The sequence below is a fragment of the Arvicola amphibius genome, chromosome 1, assembly GCF_903992535.2.
Source record: "Arvicola amphibius chromosome 1, mArvAmp1.2, whole genome shotgun sequence".
Lineage (NCBI taxonomy): Eukaryota > Metazoa > Chordata > Mammalia > Rodentia > Cricetidae > Arvicola > Arvicola amphibius.
Genome location: NC_052047.1, coordinates 4,613,424 through 4,626,674, shown reverse-complemented (window position 1 = coordinate 4,626,674; position 13,251 = coordinate 4,613,424). Strand labels below are relative to the sequence as shown.

Here is a 13,251-nt window from a genome sequence, read left to right as displayed (position 1 = left end):
GCTGCCTGGGTAGTACTGCCTGGCAGTCGGCGGAAGTCACTTCCTCCCCTGCCCATCACACGCAGCCTAGTGTCCTAGTAACTGCCCAGCAACCACTGAACCCAGAGAAGTTCGAAAGCCCATTGCAAATGAACTTATATCCCGTGACGGAATTCTCTAAATAAAAAGTGTTAATTGATATTTGAAACGAGAACTTGAGGCATTCTCAGGAGGCTCAGGGGCAGGCGAGGATAGGAGGCAAGGCGGTTGGGCAGTTTCAGCAGGGTACGGGGTTCAAAGCACTGACAAGTGCCAAAATGAAACGGACCTCATGAACAGAGGAAGTCATTCACTTATGCGCTGGCCTCTAGTGGAGAGAGAGTTAATTTATACCACAATGTTCTCATTTTAGTGTGGTGGGTTTCTTAGAGCCAGTGACGAATTTGACCCCGTGACAGCATTCAGGCTCACTAGAGTATTGGGCTGCCGGAGTGGCAGGTGGAGTGTTGAAATAGTCTGCTGTCCCTTGCACATCAGAATTGATAATTACAGGTTGTTCATGCTGTGACTTAAAAAAAAAAAAATCAGTTTTCATCCTGCTAGATCTAGAAGCAGCTCGTTAAAAGAAGAGCAGACATAAAAGAAAGAATGAGAGCAAGGTGGTATAACTCTCACGTCTGCCCAGCCGTGGGTGGAGGTGCACCGCGGTAGAGGGAGTGTGTGTTTGAACACTGCTCTGTGTGCGTCCGTCATAAGCTTCAGTTACTCTTCGGGGACCCTTTCTCGGCAGAGCCCCAGCAGTAGCCCATGAGGTATCGGGCCTGTTGTCTGCCTCCACGTTCAGGGAGGGTATGTGTACTCTTTGGTGCTGGCTTTGTAGTCCACTTCCTTTCCAAGATGTGAAGCAGCTTCAGGACAGCATGCCGAGTGTTTCCTCTTCCTGAGGTTATCGTGTCCTTTGCACGGTTCCTTTCTGGAGTCCAGGACAGTTGGCAGGCTGAGCTCATGCCTTCGCTCACTGTTACTGGGTGCGTCCTGTCGCGTTCCTCCTCCCCCCCCCCCCCCGTCCCGCCTCCCCCCTCGCTGAGCCATGTGGAGAGGTTCCTTTCTGTCACTTATTTATTTATTGGCTCTTATTTATTTATCAACTCCTACTTCGAATAAAGGACAGAAGTCAGTCTCCCATTTGAAGCTTGACTTCCCTGGAAATTTATGTTGGGGAGAGGGAAAGCTGGGATTCAGGATGAGGAGGAGGAGGCCGTGTTAGTGATGATAGCCAGGGGACGGCCGATATTCTTGTAGATAAACTGGAGTATTCAAGTTATCTCAGTACTGCTAGTTTTTTTTTATTATGTTGGTCCAGACGGGAGTACTGTGTGCTGTGGGACTTCTGTCGGCCGAAGGGCTCTAGGCCTTCCAGCCTTCCTGTCTTTCCTTGTTTCCTGTGTGTTGCTTTTCTGTAGTACAGGGGACTGAACTGTGGGCCTTGTTCAAACGTCTGGACACTTACACCCTGTCCCCAAATGTCCTTTATAATGAGGTCTGAGTACACAGTTTGTTTGTCCCAGTTAACTTAAATCAGATCGATGTAATAATTTTTCTCTTCCTATTTCATAAAAAATTAGCACATACTGATGGAGATGTTTTACCTGGATTCTCACTGGCAGCTCTAACTGAACGTGTCGTTGGTGGACAATTATCATCAAAAATAAGTTGTAGAAACTGTCAGGTGGGAGTTTGTTATTGTTGTTGAGGTGTTGCCCCTCTGCTTCAGGACCACGGGAGCACACACCTGTGCTCCTGCACACCTGTGCTCTCATTTGTAGATTTGCAAGTTGACTTTTGCAGCTGCCATCACTGCTGAGCACGCTGCACCTGGCTTCTTGGAAAAGGGACACTCTGGGTCAAGGGATTGAGAACCTAGGGTTATGGTGTTCACAATGACTTTGTTAACTTGCATATAGAAGGGAGCATTTATTTGTTTTAGGAGGAAACCAGAGCTTTACACTGAAGGGCAGTAAGGATCTAGCCTGGTTCTTCCTCCTCTATACCCCCATTCTCTCACAACGGAACCCGTACCAGACAAGGCAGACCGGAGAACAGAGAAACAATGTGACATGGCAATTGGCACCAATTTCTCCGCCCGCTCCCTCCCCTCCATTTAACTTCTTCTCTTTCTTCCACTTCTCTCTCCTCCCTCCATTTCTCCCCCCTTCTCCCTCCTCCCACTCCATTTCTTCTCCCTTCTCTCTCTCCATTTCCCCTCCGCCATTTCTTTTCCTTCTTCCAGCATTTGTTATAATGGCTTAAGATCCTGTTTTTTGTTGTTGTTTATCATATGTGCTACCCTCTTCTTGAGAATCTGCAACTTCCCACCCCTCCCATAAGGCGATTATTGCCCATATTTCTGGCCTATTTCAAAAAGGAACCAGAAGTCAGAGCTGGTGGTTCTGTAATCCTGGTACTGGAAGGCTGAGGTGAGGAGCGTTAGGGGTTGATGATAATTTGTTCTATAGTATGAGACTCTGTCTCCAAAAGGTAAAAGAACCAGTGCCAGCAGCAAATGCCAGTGAGTTCTGTGCCAGCCAGGGCTACATAGTGAGAACCTGTCTAAAAACAACAAGGGAACAGAAGTCAGAGTAAATTATCAACTTGTGGAATTTCGGGTGTCTTGGAGGTCGCCTCCACTTTCCCCAGGTCATTCGGCAGCTGAGTAATGATACACATCCTCACGTGTTCATTGTAACTTCTGTCCTTACCATTTTAACACAGTCACTGTCACCATCAGGACTTACCGGCTACAGATCACTGCTTTTAGCATGCTTTTTCTCAAGTAAAACGGTACTAAAAGCTAAGCCAGAAATGAGTTTATTTTAAATAGTTTGGGGTTCTTTGGTGCTGGATATTTGCAGAGTAAGCCTTGGAGAAGCCCAGTTCTAGGAAATGGACAAGAAAGCAAGGCTTGTCTCTGAGTCTTCACACAGTAACATTGGGCTGACTCACTGAAGCGTGCCTGCCAGAGCCTGCCCGCAGCCACGCATTCTGCTGGAGGACCGGAATGCAGAAGGCATCGGCATAGAGACTCCAGGTCACCTCACCTGTCCTATCAATGTGCCTACAGTTGGTCTGGTCCCGAGATGTTCTTCTGGCGCATTTGGGCTCCTTCTGAACAGCATGGGTGTGGGACATTTGGTACTGTGTGCTCTTCCTGGGAGCTGGGAAACAGCATTGGATATTCGATCAAAGCATAAGGGTTAATTATTCTGTTTTCTGGGGGACCAGCACACACCCCAATAGTTGCTGATTTATGCTAAATTGAGGTCTTTCTTTCATTTCTCATAGATCTCAGGTCCTCTGATTATCATGTCAGATAGACTGGCCAGAGCGAAGGGAATCTCAGACCATGGGGTGGACCCTCTCTCATCCCAGGTCCGGATCGTAAAGTGGCCATTTCCACCTCACAGCCACCGCACAGTCTGTGGGCATAACTCTGTGATGCGGCTACTTCTTTATTCCCGCCTTTTCCTCTCCTCTCCCCATCTTCCCAGACTCTCATTTCTTGTCCATCTTTTCCGGGGATTGAGCCCAGGGAGAGCCTCATGAGCGCTAAGTAAGAGTTCTCTCACCAAGCTACAGCAGTAGCCCGTGGGCCAGCACTCTAGTGTGCTCCGTGTTCTCGGTTCAGGAACATGAAGGTGGAAATGTCTTCGACTTTACCTCGGAAGAATTCATGATGGTCAAGGAGAGGGAGCCCATCCCTGGGGTGCATGGCCGGCAAAGAAAGGGGGCCCATCCTGAGGTTCATGATAGACAAGGAGAGGGGGCCATTCCTGAGGTTCACGATGAATGAGGAGGGGGACCATTCCTGGGGTTCACAGTGGTAGAGGAGAGGGGGGCCCATCTTTGGGGTTCACGATAGACAAGGAGAGGGGGAGCAATTCCTGGGGTTCATGATGATTGAAGAGAGGGGCTCATCCCTGGGGTTCATGATGGACAAGGAGAGGGGGCCCATCCCTGGGGGCTGCTGCTCTCTTGACCTAGGTTTTAGGGACAGGAGCAGGACTGGCTCAGGGAGATTTCAGTTCTCATTTAGAGGTTCTTACCCAGGTGTACTTTGTCTCACCCTTCGTGTTCAGGGACCAGTTCCCACACAGATAGCACACAAACCCAGTTGCTGATGGAACCACCAGGAGACAGAGCAGCCGACTCCTCTCTTGTGCCCAAGCTCCATTTTCTGCAACTGTAGAAATTCTTCTGGAAAATCATAACGGCACTCATGAATTTTCCCTATCAAGCAAGGTTTTATTATAATTTTTAAGCAAACTGGGTGTTTATACACGTTTCTTATTAAAAGTTTGAAACGACTCCCCACCGCCTCCCTCCTGGCAGCATCCTGACGAGTGCTGAGTCACCCACATCTGTCCTAAACTGTGTTCCGGAAGGGTTGTGGTTACTCACGGCTGGATCAGCAGACTCTGACGGCGTACTTCTGTCTCCTGATTCTCATATGAGCTACATTAGGTCTTTGTTTTTGTTTTTTTTTTGAGAAGTCTCATGTAGTCCAGATTGGCCTGGAATTTGAACTTGCTCTTCTCTGAAGTTGAGCTTCAATTTCTGTCTCCTGCCCCGACCTTCCCACCTAACGGCATGTGCCACCACCTCCTCCTCCTCCTCCTCTTTATCTTCCCCTTCTCTCCCCCCCCCCCCTCTTCTTCTTCTTCTTCTTCAAAACATTTTCTGTTTGCCCGCCTACTTCCCCCCTGTGCACAGAGTGGTGCTAGTGTGGAGACCAGACATCGATCCCCTTTACCACGTGGGACGGGGTGGGGGCAGGATCCACCTCTAGTCAACCTGCTTGGCAAGCAGCTACCTCTACCCTCTGAGCCATTTCACTGACCTGAGACGTGTTTGTTTGAGACTGGATCTCTCTGTGTAGACCAGGTTGGCCTTGAACTCAGATCCTGCTTCTGCCCTCTGAGCACTGGGATTAAAGGTGTACACTACCACCCCAGCTCTGGCCAGCTTTTTCAATTCTTTATTAAATAAATTATACTCACAGATTTGGGCCATAGGAAACACTGAGTGTATATATTACACTAATAACTTACATAAGTGATTAAAATGATTTCTTAAGATCCGTGTTTATGCAGTCAGTCTTCCTTCCCTGAGACCTGGCCCACTTTTTGAGACTTGAATAGCTTTTATACCAGCAGATATGTTGTCATCCTCTATAACCTGGAAGGAGAACTCCCATGGTGCCTGGTGTTTCCAGATGAGCTTGAACTCCCTGCGTGCGCCTTTACTGACTTAAGGAGAATGTATCCACAGAAGTTGGGTGTTATTCCGTAGCAAGGGGGAAACATAAATGAACTTTTTAATTCTCTGCTGTGGATGGGAGTGTGGTAGGGTTACAGGATCATTTGTGGTACAGAAAATTAAGAAAGATTAGTTTCTAGTTTCGTACAAAAGAAACCCAGTAGCTAAGGGGCACGGTTTCTTCCTGTAGGTCTGTTGTTCGTGGTTAATCCTGACTACACATGGCCAAGTTGGCCAGGCTTCCCCCTCCCTATTGTGTTATACCTTGTGAGTTTTTTCCTGCAAATACAATACCTTTTGCTGTGTCCCCTAGCCAAGCCAGCTTAGTGGCAAACCTGTTACGTAACTTTATTTGGCATACCATTCTCATGGCCAGCTGCCAAGTCCCATGACTGAAGGCCGTGTTTTCTAGCCATGGTAAAATAATAATTTAGTTTCTATTTGATAAACATTGAGTGAGATCTTCAACTTATCAGTACCTAAAATTTTTCTTTTCTCTCTTTCCTTCTCTTCCTCCTCCTCCTCCTCCTCTTTTTTTGACAGGTATTCTGTTCTGAAACTGTAGACCAGATTGGCCTTGATTGAACTCAGAGATGGGTCTGCATCTGCCTCCCGAGTGCTTGGGTTAGACGCGTGAGCCTGCACAGCGCACCCAGCCTCAGTTCTCCTTATAGAAATCCTATTTTATAGAAATCATTCACTGCTGAAACAGTTCCTTGGTGGAATTAGCATGTCATATGCATGTAGTCATTCATGAAGAGGCCAGTTTTGTCATTTCTCCCATTAGAAGATGTAGTGCATTTTAGCAGGGCTTCCTAGAGGAGCCATGCCTTCCTCCTTCATGGTGCTGCGGTAGGAACTTACGCTCAGGCTACTGAAGAGGTGTTTTGAGAGCTATCAAAGGATTTTTAATTTGTTTTCTGGGACATTAATAATGCCAGATTTTTTTCCCCCTATTTTTCTCCCTCCTTAAAAAAAAATAGTTTCGCCTATAAACTTGGAGAGACTGTTGGAGAACAATGAGTGGTTGCTGCCTTCAGTATTTGGGGTCCTCTGGAGAAAGTGTGAGCACGGAAGGACAGGTGCTCACCCTGAGAAAACATGTACTGTTCAGAAACGTTTTCCGTAAGCCCGAGTGCCTAGCAGTGTGCAGCAAGAGAAATGTCGGGGAATGAACTGACTTTATTGTCCCTGCCAGAATCAGTAGCTGTAAGAGTAAAATATCTTACCAGCAACAGGGCCATTTATGTTACTAGTTAAATTAACAGAACATTGATCATAGGTTTGTATCCAAGTAGACGAAAGAGAATCATTTATTTATTTGCCTGCGAAAAACAGTGTCAATATTAATAATGCCCTCTGGACAAAAATGAAAAGAATTATTCAGTCGTCTTGGGGCTTTGTGTGCTTAACAGTGTTTAAATACTCTACCTTCAACGGTGTACGCCTTTAATCACTACACTTGGGAGGCAGAGGCAGGTGGATCTCTGAGTTCGAGGCCAGCTTGGTCTACAAGAGCTAGAGCCAGGATAGACTCCAAAGCTACAGAGAAACCCTGTCTCAAAAACCAAATGAATAAAAAATACTCTACATCCGTTCAGCATCAGCACGTGATAATAATCATTTATTATTATTAAGTTTCTCAGAGGCCAGGGGAGAAAGCTGTTCAAGTGTGTGTGTGTGTGTGTGTGTGTGTGTGTGTGTGTGCCTTCGTGTATCTCTCTGTCTTTTCAGTTTGTGTGGACTCTCTCACTGAAGAAGTTGAGGGCACAGTCTCAGGGCGGATTAGACATGGACGCCAGAAGTTCTGTAGTTCGGTTGATCTGCTTCCAGTGTTAAAATGGTAAAGCTTGAGTTTCTAGAAAACTGAGCTGAGCGAGCAAACAAAGCAAGCCTCCAATTTATTCCTGCCCTGTCCCTCTTCTGTGTCTTTAAGCACATGTACTATTTGAATGCCCCCCGAGTTGTTAGGGGTTCTCTCAATTTTCCTCTGTCTATCTGTTTTTCCCAGCATGCTTGAGGATGACCTGCAGCTCAGCGACAGTGAGGACAGCGACACGGAACAAGTGAGTGTTGGACTCGGAGACCAAGAACCCCTCTGAGTCCGCCGAATGCACCCGGCTGCTTGTCCTAACCAGTGTTTCTGTTCTTAATGTCCAGGCTGCAGAGAAACCTCCGTCCCCATCTGCACCTCCAAGGTACTGTGTGCGCGTCCCTCCCCGCCGACCCCAGAACTGTTGCTCCCCTGCCACACACACACCTGAACCAAATGAGAGTAAAGACTGACTCAGTTCCTTTGTAGCCAAAAACCCGAGTCAGCTGCTGGAAACTGGCGGGAGGTCATTAACCCTGGGAACTGGAAGAGGTCCTGCATCCCCCCCACAGCCTTGATGGGTGTTGAAATTCTCCGAGCTAAGACGTCAAGAGTTGGTAAAGTGTTTGTCTTCCAAGCACAAGCTCTTGACTGAGCCCCTGCCTGAGAGTCAGGTGTAGCTGCACAATCTGGGTGCTGGGGTGTGGGAACAGAGCCCCTGGAGCTGCCAGCCCAGCCGGCCTCATCCCTGAGAGTGTCTCAAAGCTGGAAATTGATGGACAAAGAGAATTGTTGTTCCAGGGTTTCTCTTTTCTTCATTTTGGCTGCTTTAAAATGTGACTCCCAGGACATTTAATGTGAGGGGAGCCTCATTAATTTCACCTTCAAATGAGTAGGCCCTATTTTGAAAAGTAATGCTCTGTGTTTGGGAATTGGAAACTATTTTTTGAGTTAGTTTTGTCGTATTTCCCCCCTGGTACTAAATATGATGATGTAAGGTGAAAACGACCCGTCCCTCATAGACTTGCAAGGTGCCCAGCCACCTAGAGAGGATGTCACCAAAAAGGACCCGAGTGTCATAGCAATGATGTAATAGTAAAGGAAGCAGTCACCATACAGCTCACGGTTCGTAACCCGGCCCGTTTATTTATATCCAATCTTGTTAACATTTTGAGTAACTCATGTTGACTCATAAAATATGACAAACTGGTCTATCGTAAAAGCCAAGGAAAAGGCAGCAGTGAACCCAGATGCAGGGAAAGGCTGGAGCAAGAGCTCCCTCCCAGGGGTGCCTTCCGCTGTCACTGGTGCACCCCCACCCCATCCCCCGCCGCTGACTCAGCGCTGATAGAGTCCCTGTGACAAGCCCAGCCAGTGGATTTTTACTACACTATTTATTATTTAATAAGGGTTTGTTTTGAGAATATCGTCGGGAGGTTTGGAAACATTAAAGATGTCTGCTTTAGCGGAATGCCATTTAGGGCAGGACTGCATATGGTTTGAAACTGTATGCCTAGCCCTGATCTGTATGTTTTCTCATGGACCTACAGTTAATGGCCGACTCGTAAGACTCGGAGTTGTTCTTGCCCAGCTAGGCATAAAGAATGGCCCATTGTCTAACTCCACCAGGAAGTGACTGGGCCGCTTCTGAGCTCACCCTGCCAAGGAACTGTCTGTGTTCAGCGGTGTCTGGTTGCTGTGTAGTTAGGTCCTGTGTAGAGAAAACAGGGCGGTTTACACACTAGCTTTTCTTTTACTCCTTTTGAGCTGTATCTAGTCAGAGCCAGCAATCTTCATGAGCCACATAGTAAATGTTTTAGCCTCTGTGGGACATGTAACTCTCCGTTGTACTTGCTTAACTCTGCTGTCACAGCACAAAAGCCAGCATGGATGGCCTCGAAGACAGCAGTTGATGGTGTGCTCTAATAAAACTTTATTTAGAAAATGTCTTTGGCTCTGCAGGCCCTGGTTTACCAGCCCTGGCCCCTGACATATGCATAGGCATTGTTTATACCATCCACCAGCTGACAGGCTTGATGCCGCTCCTCTTATGCAGCTATCTGGCGGCCACCATCCTAACACTGACTGCGGGCCTGCGACCACCGGATGCTAAGCCAGCGTTGGTGCTTTTACTTTCTAGTAGCAGGTGGATAGGCAGAGGCAAGGGGGAGCTTCTGATTGCACCTCTGGTTGCTTTGCAGCTCCCCACAGCCGCTTCCAGAGCCAGTGGTGTCAGCACATTCCAGTAGTGCCGAATCAGAGAGCAGCACGTCCGACAGCTCCTCAGACTCCGAGACCGAGAGCAGCTCCAGCGACACTGAGGAGAACGAGCCCCTTGAAACCCCGGCTCCCGAGGTAGCGTGGCCCCTTCAAAGGCAATCCAAGATGAAGGCGTGCTGGCTTTGGGGTGGGCGACCGTTCCCACTGTCCGGAGCCATGTGCTGCTCAGCTAGTGCTTGGCAGTGGACACACGGGCACGACAGCTTCCTCTGCAGCAGCTTCGTGCCACTTCCTAAGAGTGGTTGCTCTCCGTCCTCTTTCCTTTTAGAAAGGAAACTTGTTTTAAGTAGGTTACTGCATTAGTATCAGTGGAAGGGTCTTTGAAAATTCAGGAATTGGTGACTTAAAGAAAAGGAAAGAGCTGTGAGCTAGGAGCAGGTCATCATTCTGTGTTTGAATCACTAAATGCCATGCAGTAAAATTGATGGCAGAGTGATTTGCCAGGAATCTGGTTCTTGCTCCTTCCTGTCCCAGGTAGCATAGGGACAACCGAGTGTGTTGGCACCCACTCTGGAAGTACTATAACGATGGACGAACAACAGTAAGATTGGAAGTCATGAGAACTACGTTTCCCTAGAGCATTCACACCATGCGCTGACTGGTTACACTCCAGAACCTGTCTTTAATAGCTAACAAGGTTGCTGCATGGCCTCAGAACCTAGGCGGCAGCATAAAATCTGAGCTCATGAAAGGGGAAGGCTTCCTTATTTCCGTTTTACGAGATGAGACCAGCCCTTATGGAGAACACTGCTTCTGTATTTAAGATTAGAATACCAGGACATGAGGCTTTTGGTAAGTGTTCATCTCTGCGAGATGGTAGGTCAGCTAGAACAGCAGCTGAACTCGGCTGGAGAGCGGACTGTGAGCTCAGGGGCTGGGTGAGGGCAGCAGAGACTGAGGAAGGGAGTCCTACGCTGGTAGGCGGGGCTCTGCCTGGCACACAATGCCAAGGCTGTCCTTGTTTTAGTTTTTTGAGGTTCTTACAGTGCATGGGCATGGGTCAGCGTTAAAGCATTTGAAGTGGCTTTTAGAGTTTAAAACAGCTTTGGGTCTCCCTGTCCTCATGTGGCACTGACTATATTAAGTGATTTACTTGGATTTTGGTAGGGAAGGTGACAAACATGTTCTGTTTAAGTTCTGTGCTGGTCACTACAAGAGCTTCATGTGAGGTGTTCTGTTGTTTTTGGTACTGAAACATGAATGTAGAGCATACTTAGCATGCATTCTGCCACTGAGCAGAATTCTTAGCCCTGTGCTTCATCTTCAGCAAGAAAAATGTGTGTGCTTATTACATTATTAATAGAAAATGTTCAATAAAACAATGAAGTTCGGTGTGTGACCACCATGCCCACTTCTTTATTTAATCTGTGTCTGTGTGGGCACACTGTATGAGGCACCTTGGGGGTGAACAGAGGACTACTCTCTGAAACTCATGTCTCTGACACCTTTGCCTGGGTCCCAGGCATCAAACTCAGGTTTTCAGGTTAGTGCAGCTTAAGTACATGTATGTTATGTATACCTCAGAGCTTTGTTAGCTTAAGTACATGTATGTTATGTATACCTCAGAGCTTTGTTAGCTTAAGTACATGTATGTTATGTATACCTCAGAGCTTTGTTAGCTTAAGTACATGTATGTTATGTATACCTCAAAGCTTTGTTAGCTTAAGTACATATATGTTATGTATACCTCAGAGCTTTGTTTTGAACCATAATTCATTCTAAAACACACACATATCCATTACTTCCAGAGCTTAGGAGAACCAAGAGGGTGTTTAGACGGGCTCAGACCACTCGCCATGCCTTCTCTTACCTTTAGACCACATTAGTCTGGAAGCAGTCCACAGGGTTCTCATCCTTTGTGGAAACAAAAACAAAACCTCTTTTCCAAAGCAACATATCCTAAACCCAAATTTTGAAGTCAAAATATATTTCAAATATGTATGTTGGTTTAACTTAGCAGCCCATACAATGAAAAGTCTCTCTGTACTTAGCTTCTTCAAAGTAAAAAAAATTCAAAGAAAACACAATAATATACATAATTTAGACTCTGTGTATATTTCATTTTTACATGGCTTATTTGTTTTTACTCTATTTATTTTATTACCTTTACTCCTTTAATCTGTGACTGTCTCTTTAAAGACTTTGTTTTATTTTTTAAAACTTTCTTTTTATAACTGTCTATACACTTTTTGTTCTCTCTCATGCCTGCATACATTTATCCAACACTGTGACCCATTTAGAGGTCTTTTTATCTGAATCTGTCTTTATTGTGTATCTGTAATTATTTTCTGGCCAGTTTTTTTTTTTTTTTTAATGCTAAGGGGGTGTGGCTTGGACTAAGGTGCTTTGCCTTTTGGTTCCGCCCAGTCCTACGGTGGAGACTTGTTCACGGCCTCTGCGAGCTGTGCATACCACCTGAGTTCCAAGTATACAGTGGGTCTATGTCACACCATTAAGCAGTTTGTAACACACTGCTCGGAAACACCATTTAAATGCTTGGTCTCCTGAAAGAGCCAGAGCTGTCTGTGCAACTAACATGAACCAGGAAGCCTTCTTAAAGGAGCTGTGTGGGTTTTGCTGTCAACACTGAGTCAGGAAGACCTCTCTTAAACTCGCTAAACTTTGGGGTTTTTTTTTTTTTTGTTTTGTTTTTGTTTTTTGTTTTTTGGGGTTTTTGTGTGTGTGTGTGTGTATGTGTGTTTCTTAGAATTACTTCTCAAGCTCTCTCAGGTTTTAAGTGGATTTAGTTGTCCACATTGGCACCATTTGTTGTCAGAGGTTTCTGCCCCACCGGTTGGGCAGCCATTCAGTCCCAAAGAAACACACAGAGGTCTACATTAATTATATACTGGTTGGCATATTAGCTCAGGCTTCTTATTAACTGTTAAATCTTGCATTAACCCATAATTTTTGTCTGTGTTAGCCACATAGCTTGGTATCTTTTATCAGTGAAGCATTCTCATGCTTTAGGTTGACCACCTTTGAGAGGAAGAGAAAAATGAAAAGCCAAACTTTGACTCTATGTTAGAAAGTTATCTATTCTTTTAGAAAGTTATAGTCTGCTTTAGCCAAATCTTTTATTCAAACATCTCAGCCTAAATAATTCCTAGCCCCTTTAGCAGCCACATTTGCAAATCCGTTACTGTATGGAGGAAGAGCTTCTGGTTTTTCTCCTAGTTGGGCATACCACTCAGGCTTACTGTGTAAAAGTGGGCCATAGGACTCCCTTCTGGACTTTCAAGACCACAGTGGAAGTCAATGTATGCTATTTCTGTAACCAGGACGTTCCTTCAGGGACTCTGTCTTGGGGTGGGGTTGCGGGAAAGACTCTTCCTTTGTGTCCACACGTGAATACATTCTGAGCAGCCCGTCAGTAATTGATAGGGCTGCAGCTGTAACCGGAGGTGTTGACCTATCCCAGCCTTTCCCAAGGAGTGGTGGGGGAAGGGTTTGGTTCCAGGGCACTGTGCCCCACAGCTTTATCAGCTCACTGAGCCACTGTGCTACCAAAAGCCATGAGTCTAAGCAGGAAATGATGTGGAAAGAGCCACTCTGCTGCTCTCTTCTCTCCACGTGCTTAACCACCTTGTTGCGTTAGAATGCACACTGTATTTCCCTGTGATAGCCTCCTCTGTGCATTATAGAAGTCGTTTTCCCCTCTTGCTGAAATTTAAATGAACACCTGGGTGAGCTAGTGTAAGTTGGAGGCTGGACTAGAGATCTGTTGCAGTAGGAGCAGTACAGTGTAAACAGGAAAGAGCCCAGCCCCTTTCTGCCTCCGGGAACCCTCCTGGCTTCTCCGCTGGCTTCTCTTGTTTGTTGTGTTATCCCGTTGTGAGCACAAGAAGCTACACCATCTTACT

General features: G+C 46.4%; 1 protein-coding gene and 1 long non-coding RNA gene across 5 annotated transcripts in view; one reads left to right on the top strand and one right to left on the bottom strand.

The window, feature by feature from the left end:
- Aff1 (AF4/FMR2 family member 1) overlaps positions 1–13,251 on the top strand; it is a 160,674-nt gene that overhangs the window by 123,774 nt on the left and 23,649 nt on the right. For all 3 annotated transcript variants that reach the window (XM_038323757.1, XM_038323748.1, XM_038323765.1), the window contains 3 exons: positions 7,307–7,361; positions 7,456–7,493; positions 9,310–9,463. In XM_038323757.1, coding sequence (XP_038179685.1) covers positions 7,307–7,361; positions 7,456–7,493; positions 9,310–9,463 — 247 coding nt within the window. The remainder of the gene's footprint in view (positions 1–7,306; positions 7,362–7,455; positions 7,494–9,309; positions 9,464–13,251) is intronic.
- Positions 2,832–4,231, bottom strand: LOC119810341. Of its 2 annotated transcripts, none has more exons than XR_005284736.1 (2): positions 4,083–4,231; positions 2,832–3,773 (listed from the first exon to the last, which is right to left on the bottom strand). It is a non-coding gene; the product is annotated as an uncharacterized LOC119810341 (long non-coding RNA). The 2 variants fall into 2 exon arrangements; XR_005284737.1 differs by having other exon boundaries at positions 4,103–4,231.